Source organism: Primulina huaijiensis, chromosome 3 (assembly GCF_012295235.1).
Source record: "Primulina huaijiensis isolate GDHJ02 chromosome 3, ASM1229523v2, whole genome shotgun sequence".
Lineage (NCBI taxonomy): Eukaryota > Viridiplantae > Streptophyta > Magnoliopsida > Lamiales > Gesneriaceae > Primulina > Primulina huaijiensis.
Window position 1 is genome coordinate 3213528 of NC_133308.1, and position 16685 is coordinate 3230212.

A 16685-nucleotide genomic window follows, 5' to 3' on the forward strand; every position below is an offset into this window, starting at 1 on the left:
TAATAATATTGATCTACATTACATGTATGATGAATCAAAAGGCAAAATGAAATTCCACAAAATAATGGAGAAAAAGATTACATAGTGACAGGTTATTCATATTTATAGAAGATATCGTTTGGTTCGTGGTATGAGACAAATAGTACATAGATAAGTAATATTTTTAAATAATAAAATATATAAAAATGATAGTTGATATAATGTTTGATTTGATTGATTGATTGATTTGATTTGAGATAATGTGATATTACAGTTTTGTTATTTTAAAAATGATAGTTAATATAATGTTTGATTTGATTGATTAAATTTGAGATAATATGATATTACAGTTTTGTCATTTTGAAAATCTTAATAAAATATTTATAATATTATTTATTAAGGGTAATATTGTAATTTCGATTTGATTGATGTAAATAAATGATTGATGATTTGATTGATGCAAAATAAATGATTGATAGATGGATAAATAATATCATGCACCAAACATGATATTAGATTTGATAAAAATGTGGATAAATAATATAGCGAATTAAACGGTATCATAGACTACAATACGAAAAATATGCACACACAAACAAATGAATATAGATCTTTAATAATATTATAAGTTCTGCAGTAAAAAATAAAATAAAATTGAGTCACACGTAATAACCGACTTGATCCGTTAATGTGACATCAAAAAAAAATTACATTCATAGCCATGTTGCTTCTAACTAAACTAATGCAAATATTAACAAAAAAATATGGGAAAAACTAACAACCCTAATGAAGGTGAAAAAACTTCAACTCACACTAATCTAGCTAAAAAAACGATTGTATAAGTTTCAAAAATACATTTTCTGAAAACCAAAAATTACATCGTGTTTGAGGATTACTAGTGTCTATTAATATATAATTAGACCTAACATAATAATCATGCTATATGCTGCAACTTAACTTGTTATAATTATACTAACTAAAATGATTCTTTTGTTTGTATTTTTACACCATTAGTTCGATACAATTTGTTTTTTTTTTTCTATATGAATAAAAATATAAACTTGACATCTGAAGAGCAAAAAATATTACTCGGACATTAGATTCCACAACAACATTCTGGATCTGCAATGCTTTAATCCAACCGAGTGCTTATTGGATTCCTAAAGCTTCAGCGACTTCTGGATAACTGAAGCTTGGGATGCGACCATGTGTCGCAGCTAGCAAGAGACCATGTGAATCTCGATTCAAATTTTTTTTTTTAAAGGAAAGAAAAATATTCTTTCTAGTTGATGAATGACGGATGCTAAAAAAATTCGTGCATAAACTAATTACTTCTATCTTTCCCTTTTTTCACCAATAATTTGATTTATATTTCAATAGATGTAATATCATAAAAATTAATGACGAGTCATATTATAATTTGAAATTATTATATATTGTAATTTGATTTGATTATATCTAGATGCTGATGATATCATAATTATGAAAATTAAATTTGTGTAAATTGTAATTTTGAAATAATGAATAAAAAACTAAAAAATATTGAATATTTGTCCTTGTTTTGATGAATACTTTCAAAATAAAATTTTTTCTCATAATAATTACAAAGCTAATATAAGTTGATGCACAATTTTATCACATTCAAAATTTTGTTATTTGAGGCACAATTTATATATATGTGTGTGTGGTTTTTTGGACGCCCACCATGGATACACGATGTCGACCTGTTGAGTATACCAATAGATGAACAAAATATCAACGATACTCACGTGTGTGTATTGGACATCTATCATGGATACAGTCCATCCATATACCAATAGATGAACAAAACATCTACGAAAGACACTCACCATGAACACACGATGTCAACCTATTTATAATATCAATAGATGAACAAAACATCAACGATGTGCAAGTATGTAGCCAAAAAATAAAATAAATAAATATATATGTATGTATTTACACTGCTATTTCGATGTCCCTAAATCGGAAGACCGCTATGAATTCTCATGCAACGCCACGATTTGGTAGTATCTGTTCATCAAAAGCATCAGTAGGATTGTACGTTTGATTTTTTGAGGTTGAAATGCAGGAAGTACCACAATGTCATAAAAGTACAACAAGCTACTGCATTTCGTAGACCACGAATCCAATTGTTATTTTTTATTTTATTTTATTTGAATAGATCGTTTAGAAAACGCCACGACCTCAAAATATTTTAATTATGATTAAAAAGTGGTTGAGCGTGGGCTCGAGAGCAGGTGATCCAAACCCGGACATGTTTGCAGGAATTAACCGGAAACTATAAACGGCGATACGTCCGAAATTTGATGAACTTCTCTTTCCGGCTGGTTTTCGGGGTCAGAAAAAACACACAAATCTTACCTGTATGCGTGTGAGAGAAAGAGGGGGCAGCGGAAAGCATACTCGTTCTCTCCAAAACCCTAATCGCGTGCACAACCGGAGGACTCCCGATTCTCTATATTTTCAGGTAATTTGCAAATTTTTTTGATCCATCTTTGTTTGAAGAAATACTTTAATTGTAAATTTCTTCATTCCTTTTATTGCATGCTACTGATATTGCATGAGTAGTTATGCAAAATGTTTTTTTGGGTTCCATTAACCAATATTATTCGGATTATGTGATCGCCATTTATTATTATTATTATTTTTGGATGGATCAGCTAATTGGAGAAATGCATGGGCTGGAAGGGTGATTAATGTTTTGCTGTTTCTGCTGAGGTCGGCTGTCGCATAGTGGCAGAAGGAGTAATAGGATGGACCTGGTGGCAAGTTGCAAGGTAAGTTTAGTCTTGAGTCAGGATTTTGTTTGATTCTGGTTGAATGGAATTGTATCCTATTTCCTTTTTTTCTGCTAACGTGTTGTGTGTGCGTGTGTGTGTGTGTGTGTTTTTTTTTATGTCTATTATTCTGTTTCTTGCAGTGGTTGCCATATACATCACTTTTAGATTGATATGCTGGAAATGTTGCAGAGCTTCTGCAAATGTTAGATAAATAATGATTTATATGGAGGCAACATTTGCTGATGTTTCAAGGTTTCAGTTGAACTGGTGTTGTGTTGTTGCACGTGCCTTTTGTTGACTTGTATGTAGTTTGAGCTGACTGAACCATTCCAGCGACGAGTACACGTCCCTTAATGGTGTCAAGTATTCATGCGTAACATCTTTTATAACAAGCGCATGTTAATTGCTTGTTGCAAAAAAGAAAAAAAGGTTATAATCATGGAAGTTAATCAATGAGCAAAATCTTTGCCTGTGATCTGATGCCATATCAGATATCAAACTGAATTTACTCTTTTTTGTGTGTGATACAAGCTAACCGAGAATCTTCAAGCATGAGTTCTTGACCTTAACCTGTCTTATTTGGATCATTGTACTTTGCTTAGATTTCTAAGCAAGCCCACTTGGGAATGCAATTAATCTGCTCTGAAAGGGTCTCTACCATAATTTATCTCATCAGTTGCTTCTACTAGTGTGTTTCCCCGACTGGAAATCGACTTCTGGTTCATTCCCAGCTAGACTATATCTATAGTTGCTAATTATACTGTTCTATGGTGGTATGTAGTTCAAGGGAATAGAATAGGTGTTTCTATCTAGTATTTTATCCGCATCTTGCGGTATGTCTTTGATTCATTGCAGTTCAAGGACTCTGAATGTCTGATTGCGAAAAATATGCTTTATTTGTTTTGATTTTGTAGTGGACCCTTCCCTATTGAAAACCCTGATCGAGCTTAATTTTCGAAAACGTAATTCCTCAGTCTAATATCAACTTGTGACTTTGCATTTTCAAATCAGTTATATCAAAATACTACTATTGCATGATCATACCTTTTACGTCTCTTATGTACTGACCTGTCATGTTGATATTTCTCATTTTTATTTAATATAATCATTATACTCATTACACAAAAGCATAACGTGACATATCGTATCATTTTCAAAATTTACATCCGAACACCATTCAAAAATAAAAAAAGTCCAGCAAAAATATTATGAAAAGTTTTCAAATCTAAGACAGACAAAAGCCAAACCTATATCACATTAGAATCTCCCTTTCCCTAGAAATGGCGTCAATTATTGCTCCAATATCTAAACATGTCTGCTTGTTTTTGTGAAGGGAGTTGGGGATGTTTCTGCTAAACTGATGTTATTTTATTTTCTGCAGGACAAACTAGCATACTTTCGAATAAAGGAGCTCAAGGATGTACTCACACAGCTAGGGCTTTCAAAACAGGGAAAGAAGCAGGTTAGATCAAAGAAACATATTTGATGTGGGAGAGTTATTACTAGAGAAGTTTTGCGCCCCTCTGCCCTTCACCTGTATTTTTTTTTTATCTTATTTTGTGGCCAAGACAGAATTTGGAATGTTGGAGTCAATATCCAGTTTTTTTATTTTGTGGTTTTTGTTCCCTTCCCCTAACTTGCGATCTTCTTCCTACTATTGTAAATAAAGCTCTTCTTGATCTGGTCTTTACAAGTTATCGCGAGCAGTCTATTACGCTAAAGTGTTTTCCAAGTTCCGTGGTCCATTTTTCTGCTTTTGAAATTCTAAATAGTTCATTCTTGAAATTAATCTTTTTCTAGACTAAACAATGAGCTTTGTTTCATGCAATAATTGTTTGTTGCTGGCATCACTATCCATGTCATTTTCTCTTCAGCTCTTGGACATTTGTAACTAAATAAGTCAATTTTTGGTAGTAAATAGAATAATACACTGATTATATACATGTATTGGTTGTGAACAGGACCTTGCTGATCGAATATTGGCTATTCTCACTGATGACCGAGGTACATGATGATTCCTTGTTTTACGTTTCTTCCAATTCTCTGTGCTGATTATATCTTGTAAAATAAAAAGAATTATCTGCCATGGTTAGATGATATTATTTTCTTGTATGGTGATTTACATCCTAGGCTCTTTGAACTATGATTGTCAAAGTGGCGCTGCCTGAACATCTTTTTTGCGAACCAAACTTCAGCTTAAAAGTCTTTCCTGAGTAAAGAAAAAAGATGATTTTGTTTATAGATGTCCACGTTAGTTTTCCATATGATGGAAATGATCATTGTCTCACTAAAAAGTATATCAAACATTATTCTTAACAAATTTAATTAAGAAATAATTTAACATTCGTCTTGTATCAGGTTTGTAATCATTTTGTTTAATTTTTTATAGAAAAAGTTAATTTCTACTGCTGTTGCAAGTTGCAGCTGATCAGATAATTTTCAATTCTAATATCAAATATTTAGAGCGGATGCCTGATATTTTTTTGTCTGCTAATATTCAAACAAGGTAAAGTGGTAAACATTTTCTAAACTGATAATTGCTCCTCCTATAGCCTTAAATTGATTATCGAGTATCGGGATGTTCTTATTCAAGTGATAAAACTTTGTGAACTGAAAGCTTCTCTGCATCAACAGAATAGGGATGTTAAGATTGTCTACATATGTGCATTTCAAATGGTATTTTAACTTGGATTCGGCCAAACCTATTAAAATGAAGCATATTTGCATGAAAGAAAAATATAATACCAATTTTCATTAGTTGACTCCTCACCATTTCTTGTGCCTCTCTCATGGCATATTAACTGTCTCCCTTGAATTGGTTTCACAGTTAAACCATGTAGATCATCACATTTTGAGAGCCAATGTATGTAATATCTTCTTCATTGGTGTATATGTTAATAATCTAGTCCTTACATCAATAATGTGCATGATAAGCACAATTCTTATGCAAATTAGTTTGTTCGTAAACAAATTTTCATGTTCATATGCCAAGCAGAATAAAGGTCACCACAATAGATCCTTGGGAAGGAACTCGAGAAAATTCTCAAGAAAGTCATTGCTTTCTCAAAGAATTGACTTGATCTAAAATTTCTTAGCTTATTTTTTGTATATGAGAGTTTTGGTTAGAACCCCTTACGGATTCACATACGAAAATTGAAAATGTATCCTTGCTTGCTTTTCGCTGAAACATATGATATTTGGGTGTCACAATTTGTGACAATGATATGAGCAAATGTGCATGCCTTTTTAAACCGTTGACTGCACAGCTTTGCGTAATTGTTGTGTCTAACAGTTTCAGTAATGTGGGCCAAGAAAAATGCTGTTGGAAAAGAGGAAGTGGCAAAGCTAGTGGATGACACTTACAGGTATTTGTCTGTCTGGTTCACTTAGAATTATGTTGGGACACATGTTTACTGATTAGAGTGTTATGGTTTTTCATATCACATTCTTTTGTTTGCTTAGAGCATCAAGTTATACCATAGTTTTTCTCATGTATTTTCAACGTAAAGAATTCACTCTGTGAAGTCACAGTGTTTCACTTAAAACTCTCTAGTTAAGGTGGCAATATTTATAAGAAGTTTTACTAAAATAAAGATGGAGGAAAAATTTGGGAGGTAATACTCAGGAGTCGACGGTTGCGAAAATCTAATTGCTTTGCTCCATTGTTGATTTTATTCCTGTTTCTCTGTTATTTTCAGAAAAATGCAAGTTTCTGGTACGGTTGACTTGGCATCAAAATCTCAAGGTGTCTCAAATAGTAAAAATGTAAAAGCTGAAGAACAAATCGAAGACTCTTACACTACGGATAAGATACGCTGCCTCTGCGGAAGCACTCTGCCAACTGATTCTATGATCCAGGTCCATGTTTACATGCTGCATATTTTACTATCCTTGATTTACCATTTAACTCTCTTCTTATGGTAATTTTCTTACTGGAGTAGAGATTTTGTCACCACTTCTTATTAGCCTCAATGACATGTCCACGTGTTTGTAACTATATTTGTTTTGGAGCAGTGCGAAGATCCTAGATGCAATGTCTGGCAGCATATGACATGTGTGGTGATTCCGGAGAAACCTATGGAGGGTGTTCTACCAGATACTCCAGAGATTTTTTATTGTGAAATTTGTAGGCTAAGTCGGGCAGACCCGTAAGTGGCTATTTTCACGTTTTCCATTTGTATTTTCGTTACGTGAATTCAGATCCTATCTCATGTGCATTCCTAGCTTATTGTTCTTGCTGGAACTTGTATCTTATATAATGCTTCTACTTTCTAATTATTTGTTATTTTCAATTGTTAGCTTTTCTATAAGCCGGTTATTAAAAAAATTGGAAAACACTGGTATATTTTGCTTTGCTGTCAATTTCTTTTCTAATCTTCCTCTTTTACAATCTGCTTTAACTTTTTGCTGTTTTGAGGATTTGAGTGTTTTGTTATCTAATACTAACTCCCCTTGGTTCAAGGTGTCTTGGCCTACACCTCTCTTGCAAGATTGCTTCATAAAGATCTGAACTTCAATAAAATTAAAAAGTAGTTATTAATCATTTCTTCTGCCGCTTAACAAGATTTTGGATCAAGTGGGTGCTTTCGCTGAGGTATTGATATGCTGAAAAATAACGTTGGTCAAACAGTTAGTTCTGGTATGCCAGGCAATGGCAAATTAATCACGCATTTGGGAAATTTTCTATGTATAGTGACAGTGATCGAAAGGGTAGGAGTTCCGTTGACTTGTTTATACCTGGTAAAAAGTTCTTATTTTCAGAGATATTTGTTCTGTGATTTTGGGTTAACATTTGTCAAGGAGTGTCAAGGAATTCCTCATTCTCTGTTCTTAATTTGTTATTTCCTTTATATGTTTTTTCTCCTGATTATCTTGTGCATTTTGTTGTTTTTCATATGCAGCTTCTGGGCGACAGTTGCACATCCTCTTTATCCTGCAAAGTTGAACATCACGAACGTTCCGACAGACGGGTTAGCTGATGTTATCCCTTTGTTTATCTTAAGTTTAAAATTTAAATATTTGATGTAAGTGACTTTTATTTGCTCAATCCTATTTAACTTGGATATGTCCCATTGAAATTTATAGCTTCATTTGTTTGGAAATATTATGTCACAACTTGATGTTAATATCCATTTCCAGTCTGACGTGCCTAAGTTATGGTAATATGGGTAAGCAAAATTTTGAAATTCTTTGCAACATGTTGATATACTATTTATAATATTTTGACACGACTAGAGCTTATTGGGCGGAAGTTGTACTTGTATAGCTAATTGATGAATTTGGTTCATAATTCATATTTTATTCATGGAAATCATTTGGCCATTCTGGTATTAAGAATTTACAGATGATCACAACACTTTAGGAGGATTCAATTGATTAGCTTGTCCATTTGATGACCATATTTTTCCTATGAGCGATTTGATTTGCCAGACGTGGCATTCAAAAACAACTTAGTTGTGATAAATCAATCTGTTAGTGGTAAACCTGTTGGGTTTATATGGTTTATTTTTCATTCCCGAAATGGTTGGATTTGAGGTATTTGGTTTGGGGTAAGTAATCTTAATATTAACATTATTCTTGATTTGGAACCAGGCAGTTCATATAAGTGATAACATATTTGGGCTTCATTTACCACAATCACTCTTTCTGTCCTTGGCTAGATGTGCTGAAACAGATTTAAAAACTAGTTGGTGTGATTTGGTTAATAAGCCCTAGCAAATAACAATCAAAACGAAACAGAAACTTAATCTTCAATGTAATTATAACCCAAGAGAACCATTTAAAAAAAAAAACTGAATTATCAATTTTGCTCTTGTTGTTATTTGACGAGATGACTGAATTGTGTACACCAAATTTCTGCCTTATGTTAGCTTGCTACAGCCAGTCTGGAATGGTAGGGATTCAAAATTGTGCCTGTCATACATTGGATTTCAATTTTTCCTTCTCTGTGTAAACTCATTTTTCACTTATCTTATGATGCGCACTCAGGCTCTGCTTTCACCTCCATTCTGGCCATATTTTTGCCACCGTGGATAACTTTTAACTTTTATATGGATCTTATTCAGTGATGGTTCAATCTCTTTGTTTTAATGCTTTTAATTGTTATATTTCAAGTTTGTTAAATGGCCATGCAAGTTTTGCTCACTGGCAGCAACTGATTGACATTTGACCTTTTCAGCTCAAATCCTGGCCAGAGCATTGAAAAAACATTTCAACTCTCTAGGGCAGACAAGGATTTGCTGTCAAAACAAGATTACGAACTTCAGGTTGTTTGGGGTTGAGTGTTGTATAAGGCAATATTTGTTGTGCAGGTTTATAATATTTATGCTCGTTGCATAATGAATATGTTTGTGCTTTGATGACCAGGCATGGTGCATGCTTCTGAATGACAAGGTGACATTTAGGATGCAGTGGCCACAATATGCAGATCTACAGGTCAATGGTATTACTTCTACTGGGAATACTCAACCTTTGTAAAACAATGATTTATTAAATAATAATGTTTTTTTTCTTCCTTCATCCAGTTTCCTCTGTAAACAATGTTTTTTTACTTGCACATTGAGATTTAACATTGATGATACTGGTTTGTGTATACGATGCAGCAAATCACGCACTGTCATTTAAAATGTATGATGAAAACATTTCATTATATAAGCAAAAGGCTAAGTACCTAATGTACATTGTGACACATGCTTTTCAAATTTGACATGTGAACACAACCTGTGATCTTTTATAATATTCTTTCGCATTTCTTATCTATTCAAATAACATTTTTTTGATTTAACCTCACAGGTGTACCGGTGAGAGCAATAAACAGACCTGGCTCTCAGCTACTTGGAGCAAATGGTCGAGATGATGGGCCGGTTGTAAGTTTTCAGTTTCTTGACAAGTTTCTATAACCGTTTTCAAACTTTGAAACTGCCTTTTACTTTTATTAGTGGACGATATTAATTTCAACCACATTATCCAAGCTGTCCAATGTTTGTCGTTGGATATATCATTGAAAATAAAAAAACGAAAGTATATCATCATTTGAAGTGCTGTATCTGTGAGACCTGTGGAAATAACGAGCATGCTGCTTGGACCTCCTTTAAAATAACCCCCATTGGACATGGCAGTCGCAGAAAAATGAGATACTATTTAACTCTCGTACGTGTTTGTGTGACATCATGAAAGCAAGTCATAATGAAAGCAAGACATAAAGAAAAGTACCCGTCTAAACTACTTAGTTGTAAAGCCTAGGTGTAGAAAAGCTTTTTCCATAAAGAAAAGCCAACCATTCGGGGTAGACTCCATCGAACAATAGGCTTTGTGCTTATAACTTATATCTTTAACATTATTTTGAAACATACGTTCCAAAAAATTCATCATCTTTTGTCAAACTTTTTTCAGGTATGTGTTATCTCTCACCCATTTTAACAATTCATATGTAATTGGAGGCATGACAGAAGTTTGATCGACATGGGGGCTTTTGAATTTCGATATTAAGCTCCAAAAATGCCTTGTTCTTGAGGTGATGGCATGCCACATGTGCACTGACTGTCCTTGTAAAAGGCATGCCTTGGCAGGACTGCTACTTATGATGGCGGACAATTGATGTCTGCTGTTGTCATTTTAACTCTTTCTCTTAATCACCAGAAAATTCAAAGCCAAACTTTCCTCTCATCTGATTCAACAATTTCATCGTATGTATTAATCAGTATTTCATTTGTATTGATCTCGGTTAACAAGTTGGGCCCACTACACAAACTTTGTTGAGTTCGAGTGAAAGAGATGTACTTCACATCATTGTTATGGTGAAATCATCTGAAAATTTATCCACAGAATGAGAATAATATCACTCCACATCAGTTTGCTTGTTTGTCTTTTTATTACTGTTTTTTTATGTTTTTCTTTTTCTAGATTTTCTCTTCACTTGTTTATTCATATGTTATTTTTATATAACCATGTTTTTCTGTAGATTACTCCATGCACAAGAGACGGAATAAATAATATAACCGTAACAGGCTGTGATGCTCGCCTTTTTTGTGTGGGAGTTAGAATTGTAAAGCGGCGTACCCTGCAACATGTTAGTTAATCTTCTGGAACTCTTAATTCTGGACCTTTTTTTTTATCATTTTCGCGACATTATCATTTGATTGACTCGGTAATTAACGAGACGTGTTCACATTTTTCTGGTTTTCGTTGTCTGAGTCTCATCATTAAGACTTTTCCGGTGTGCTCATCGTGTTTTTTCTTTCCCTTCCATCTGTGCAATTTATAAACAGTTGTGTATCCTCGTCTATTTTTAAATGACATTTGTTTGGGGGTGCGGTGGGGGGCATTATTTTACAAAAATTTTGCATGTCTTCTCTATAAAAATTGTCCGTGTTCTATAATTTTTTGAATGATTGCACGTTACCTTGTATGATTGCATTCTGCAGAATGAATCTCTTTGAAAAAATTGGGATTTTCCGGCATTCCTGTTCTAATTTCTGTTTTGTGATTGGCTGACATAATAGCATATTGACCATCGTGTTCTTAGGTCCTAAGCATGATTCCAAAAGAGGCTGAAGGTGAGGGATTTGAGGATGCACTGACCCGTGTTCGTCGTTGTGTTGGTGGTGGGGCTGCCAAAGAAAATGCTGATAGTGACAGTGATATTGAAGTTGTGGCTGATTTTATTCCCGTCACTCTTCGGTGTCCTGTAAGTCGCGTAGCCTCTTTTGCACAGGAAATGTAGGTCATGGTTCTAGTTAAAAATTTTATGTGTATATGTTGCACCCGATCAATATATTTTAAAGAACCCCTCCCCCACCATTTAAACTTAAAATGTTTTTATTTTTATCCTTTTTTTTCCAAGATGTCAAATTGTTTTTATTTATGCTTCTTTTTGTCACTCTTCGTATCAAATATTGCAATTTTCTGCACTGGCGTTGTATCTGTATGCATTCCATTTGAGTATTTTATTATGGTAGTTGCTAATCTTGATGATTTAAGAGCAAGAAAATACCTTCGGTTTCCATTTTTTTATTGTAGTGTGAATAGAGGACATAATTTAAGTTAAGAGGCATTTTATGTGCTGTTTTGTTTCTCGCTTTTTCCTGTAAGTACCGTAGCCTCTTTTACCAAGTTGTTGACAGTGATTTCTTATTAAGTTGATGGGAACTTATTTAAGCTTCCCATTGAAGTACTGAATCCTTGGATCAATTGGTTGATTGGTTTTGTTTCCAAACACATGTTTTCCCATTTATAAAAATAAAGATAAAGACACTATTATCTCATTTTTTATTTTCTAAAAACTCATTTTTACATCTCTTCTTAATAAAAATTTTCATCCCTCCCATTATATATCGTAGCACAATATCTTATACAATTATTAGATACACGCATAATATAAAAAATAAATAGCTAAACAAAAATTATACAATTTGGCTTTTATAGTAAAATTGTTTTTTTCTAAAACAAAACCACATCCATTTGAAACAAAACCAAACATACCTTTGTAGGTTGTTTTGGAGAAAAACTGTTTCCTGCTCTTTTTATTTCGAATCTGTCATTTCTTTGCCGGATGCTGCTTTCAGGCCTGGAAAACTTGATAAAAAGGATGTCTATGAAGATTTGCTGTTTCTTTTGGCACTTGTTTTAAAATTTCACGGTGTATCACATCTGTATGAATAAAACTACATCGATAAGGTACTAAGGTCTTCTGGGTGTTTGTTACAATTAGTATGCTCTAAATATAAGATTTCTAAGTTAGACATCTACAGCTGCAAATGTCATCATTTTTTATGCATAAATCAATTAAGTGTCAATTTTGCCGCTGTTTTGGTGCTACATCATGCAATTCCATTCGATTTTTTTTAAAATTTTATATGTTATTTAAATCAATTTTTGGTCAACAATTTTGATTTGTTTCATACAAGAATGATTTTTGTCGAGTTCCTTGACCTGTTTTCATTTTTTTTATGGAAATCATGGTATGGTCGGTGCATGTGATTATGCATTCTCAAAACTACCTGATTGAGCTTATTTAGAATTTGTATTGGTGTGCATGCATTCTTCAGATGAGTGGTTTAAGAATGAAGGTTGCTGGGAGATTTAAGCCCTGTGTGCATATGGGCTGTTTTGATCTTGAAGTTATTGTGGAAATGAACCAACGCTCGAGGAAGGCAAGTAAATGATGCCATATATATATTTAGCCTTTCTGCAAATGGGAGATTTTCTTGTCTAGTAATTGAATTCCTATTCTCGTGAATATCACATGATTGATTTCTCTGGTACTAAAATGTATTTATGGTCATCTAACTTGTACAACCTTTAAAATAATGTGCCTTGCCCTTCTTCCTCACTTGTGTTTTCATTGTTGTTGTACTGGATCCAGTGGCAATGTCCTATTTGTTTGAAGAACTATTCTTTGGAGAAAATTATCATAGACCCATATTTCAATAGAATCGCATCTCAGGTATTGGCTACATTATGCCTTGAGGCTGAATATATCTTTTTTATTTTTTCTTATGAATGCTGTGCTTTCTAATTTTATTTTAGATGCGGAGTTGTGGAGAAGATGTCACAGAGATTGAGGTGAAGCCAGATGGTTCTTGGCGTGTAAAGGCAGATGGCGATTGTAGAGGTCTTGGAGAGCTTGGGCTATGGCATTTGCCTGACGGTACCATCTGTGCTTCCTCCACGGAGACTGAATCAAAACTGAAACCTGAATTTAAACCAGTCAAACAGGAAGTTGGTGTTGGTTCTGATAATCATGCTGGCCTGAAACTTGGTATTAAAAAAAACCAAAATGGTCGCTGGGAACTCAACAAACCTGATAGCATGCATGGGATCTCACTGGCAAATAGGTTCCAGGAAAATTTTGGGAACAACGATCAGATTCAAAATATAATTCCAATGAGCAGCAGTGCCACTGGAAGTGGCAGAGATGGTGAGGATGGTAGCGTCAACCAAGATGGTGGTGGAAACCTCGATTTTTCCACAGCCAATGGCATTGATTATGAATCTTTTTCTTTGAACATTGATCAATCAAGTGGATTCAATGACCAAAATCCTTCTGCACCAGCTGGGGATGTTGAAGTTATTGTACTCAGTGATTCAGATGAAGAAATTACGCCATTAATACCTTCTGAAGCAGTTTACAATAATTCTATATCCGATGCTGGAGCTCCATTTACTGGTCCACAAGATGCAATTCCCGATTCTTATTATGATAATACAAACCTTGATAATGGCGGAGGTTCATGCCTCGGTCTTTACAGCCCAAATGACGATGAATTTGGGATCAAATACTGGTCGATGCCTTCTACTAATCAGGGAGTCCCTAGCTTTCAGTTATTCGATTCTGATGCAGAGGTTCCCGACCCTTTAATTGACATGCAACATGGTTCTCTTAATTGTTCATCGACCATTAATGACTTTGCGTTGGCCGCAGAGACTGGCATGGGACCAGCAGCCTTCATCCCCGAGTCTACTGCTCAGCATTCAGATATAAATAATGGCTTACTGGATAATCCTTTGGTGGTCAATGGTAATGATCCTTCGCTTCAAATATTTCTCCCCACACGGCCATCTGAAACACCTGTGGCGCAGTCTGATTTGAGAGACCATCAAGAACATTCGCATGGTAGCCTTAGTAATGAGGACTGGATTTCTCTTAGGCTGGGCGATGGTGGTGCAGGCGGTCAGGTCGATTCAGCAACCGAGAACGGTTTGCGACCAGGACGGCATTTAAAATCAAAGGATGGTGCCTTGGGTTCACTAGCAGACACGGGTATGTTTCATTGAGTTCTCTGTTAGTTTATGGTTCAATTTTGATAGTCATTCGTAGAATTGTTACACCTTACCTCTCTCATTAATTTTTCTTTTCTTTCTTTATCTACAGCGTCTTTATTGCTTGCTATGAACAACGACGATAGGTCTGGTAAGACAATTAGAGAAAGATCAGATAGTCCCTTTTCATTTCCTCGCCAAAGACGTTCTGTAAGACCAAGATTATATCTATCTATTGATTCAGAATCGGAGTAAAGCCATGGAGTTGATGTATTTAAGGGAAACATATTTCACAAGCAGCCTTGAAAAGTCCCGCAGAATGCTGTCAGGCGCTCCCAATTGGAGAAAAAGGTTTTCCAGAATGATCCATTGGTATTGAAAGTGCTAACTGCATTTCCTACGGCGATAAGACTCATCGTGCTGATATCAGCGCCTGGGATAATTTGTTTTCATAATCTAGGCAGGATATATCCACCCAGACAGGTTAGCATTCATTGTTTTGGCCATGTTTCTTGGTGATTTTCAGGTCTAGTGCTACTAAAATGTATATTTGACAGTTACATTATTTGGAAAATGGGAAAGAATTTCATCTAGTTTTGCTTTTGAGATAGTGGGAAGGCGTTAGGTTAGGGAAGCATGTTCCCTTGTGGTCTTAAGGACAATGTAGCCTGTATATTTCATAACATAATTTCTATAGAGTTATATATATGTATTATACTGGTAATAATATCCTCTTTGTGATGACCAAAAAATCTAGTGGTTTTTTGGAGAGTGGGATTTATCTATTCGGTTAATCAAGTTTATATCAGGTCAAATATATACATATTTATAATATGTATATGTATTCAGTGTGTTATAGAAGAACTTGGTTCGATGAGGGAATTAACATGTTATATCCTTGTTTTTTGGTTCGTCCTGGTCAAGGAAATTGTTCAGGTTCGTGGGCGCGAATGATACCTATTTGTGGGCTTGTACTAAAAAGATGCAATTAGGATAACGCACTTCAATAAAAAAAAACAAAATTTTGTGTTTATATATATAGTGTATGTATATTATTTAATTTATAATAAAAATATTCATACTTTATTATAAAGGGTATTTTTGAAATAACTCTCGCTTAGAGAAATCAGAAAATTTCCCCTGATTATTGCAATTTTATATATTTAATTATCCGTATTTTTAGTTAATTTTCCAAAAGCTGATATGAAAATTAATGTGAGCAATATTTCAACAAAATGAAGGGGCGAAACACTTGTCTACAATAACGTAATTTGAAGTAGAGTTGAGTAGGATGACGTCTATTTTATGATATTTACCGTATTTTTTTAACCTAATTATAAAAAAAATCCAATATATAATCCCTAAACCCTAAGCTTATTAAGCCATCGATTCGCAATAAAATATAAAATGAATTTGTATTTGATATTATGGTTTACATATATTAACAGACAAATCTTCATTAGGGTTGTGGTGGGTTATAGCCAAGCCAACTTTTTTTTTTCTTTTTACTCATATGAAAGGTCCAAAATTATTAAGATTGGAACTTAGACCTAACTCAACCCCAAAAGCTAGCTCAAGAGAGCTAGCTCAAGAGGAGAGGATTGTCCAAGCCCATATATGCAAGTCTCAGGTATTTTATCCAACCGATGTGGGACAACTAACACATCCCTCTCACGCCCAAAAATGAAAAATGAGATTTTTGTTGATTGAGAGATTAAAATCGTAATTCTCGAATAATAAAAAGTGAATTTGTTAATTTTGATCAATTGTTCGTTGTTGGATTAAAATATATTGTAAGGGTTGTAAAATATACAAAATTTCAATTCGTTTTTATTTTCTTATTATCCTAAATTCACAAAATTCTCAAATGAGTTTCAAAATATATTGTATATAAATTTTTTTTATATTTTTTTAATAATATATAGTTTATTATATTAAGTTTATGCTTAACCTAACTATTAACTGTAATTTATTGATACGTCCTTGCCCATATTAAGAAATATATTGGTGTATCTATTGATACCGATTAAATTTGACAGTCAGGAAAATTATATGTTCGTGAATTGAGTAATATTTTGTTGAGCTTATGTATATTGTCACATCAACGTTTTCGATAAAAATAAAACTAAAATTATAAACAAA

At 33.9% G+C, this 16685-nt stretch overlaps 1 protein-coding gene across 3 annotated transcripts; it reads left to right on the forward strand.

Moving 5' to 3' along the window:
- The first annotated feature begins 2213 nt into the window (after positions 1-2213).
- LOC140973105 (E3 SUMO-protein ligase SIZ1-like) lies at positions 2214-15272 on the forward strand. 3 transcript variants are annotated; one of them, XM_073435683.1, is made up of 18 exons: positions 2214-2470; positions 2664-2780; positions 4165-4245; positions 4745-4787; positions 6076-6148; positions 6482-6641; positions 6798-6931; positions 7685-7753; positions 8962-9049; positions 9150-9225; positions 9576-9649; positions 10744-10851; positions 11308-11469; positions 12830-12934; positions 13147-13227; positions 13311-14544; positions 14656-14694; positions 14788-15272. In XM_073435683.1, exons 2-18 carry the CDS (start codon positions 2757-2759, stop codon positions 14796-14798), a joined length of 2562 nt encoding a protein of 853 aa, XP_073291784.1. In that variant the 5' UTR covers positions 2214-2470; positions 2664-2756; the 3' UTR covers positions 14799-15272. The 3 variants fall into 3 exon arrangements, with proteins under 3 accessions (XP_073291784.1, XP_073291782.1, XP_073291783.1); XM_073435681.1 differs by having other exon boundaries at positions 14656-15272; XM_073435682.1 differs by having other exon boundaries at positions 2230-2521; positions 14656-15272.
- The last annotated feature ends 1413 nt before the right edge of the window (positions 15273-16685 follow it).

Excerpts from the sequence above, each read along its gene's own strand:
- LOC140973105 (XM_073435681.1), top strand. The coding sequence starts at position 2,757 with ATGGACCTGGTGGCAAGTTGCAAG. Across the intron at positions 4,788-6,075 it reads TATTCTCACTGATGACCGAG|TTTCAGTAATGTGGGCCAAG; the intron begins GTACATGATGAT and ends TGTGTCTAACAG. Across the intron at positions 13,228-13,310 it reads TCAATAGAATCGCATCTCAG|ATGCGGAGTTGTGGAGAAGA; the intron begins GTATTGGCTACA and ends ATTTTATTTTAG.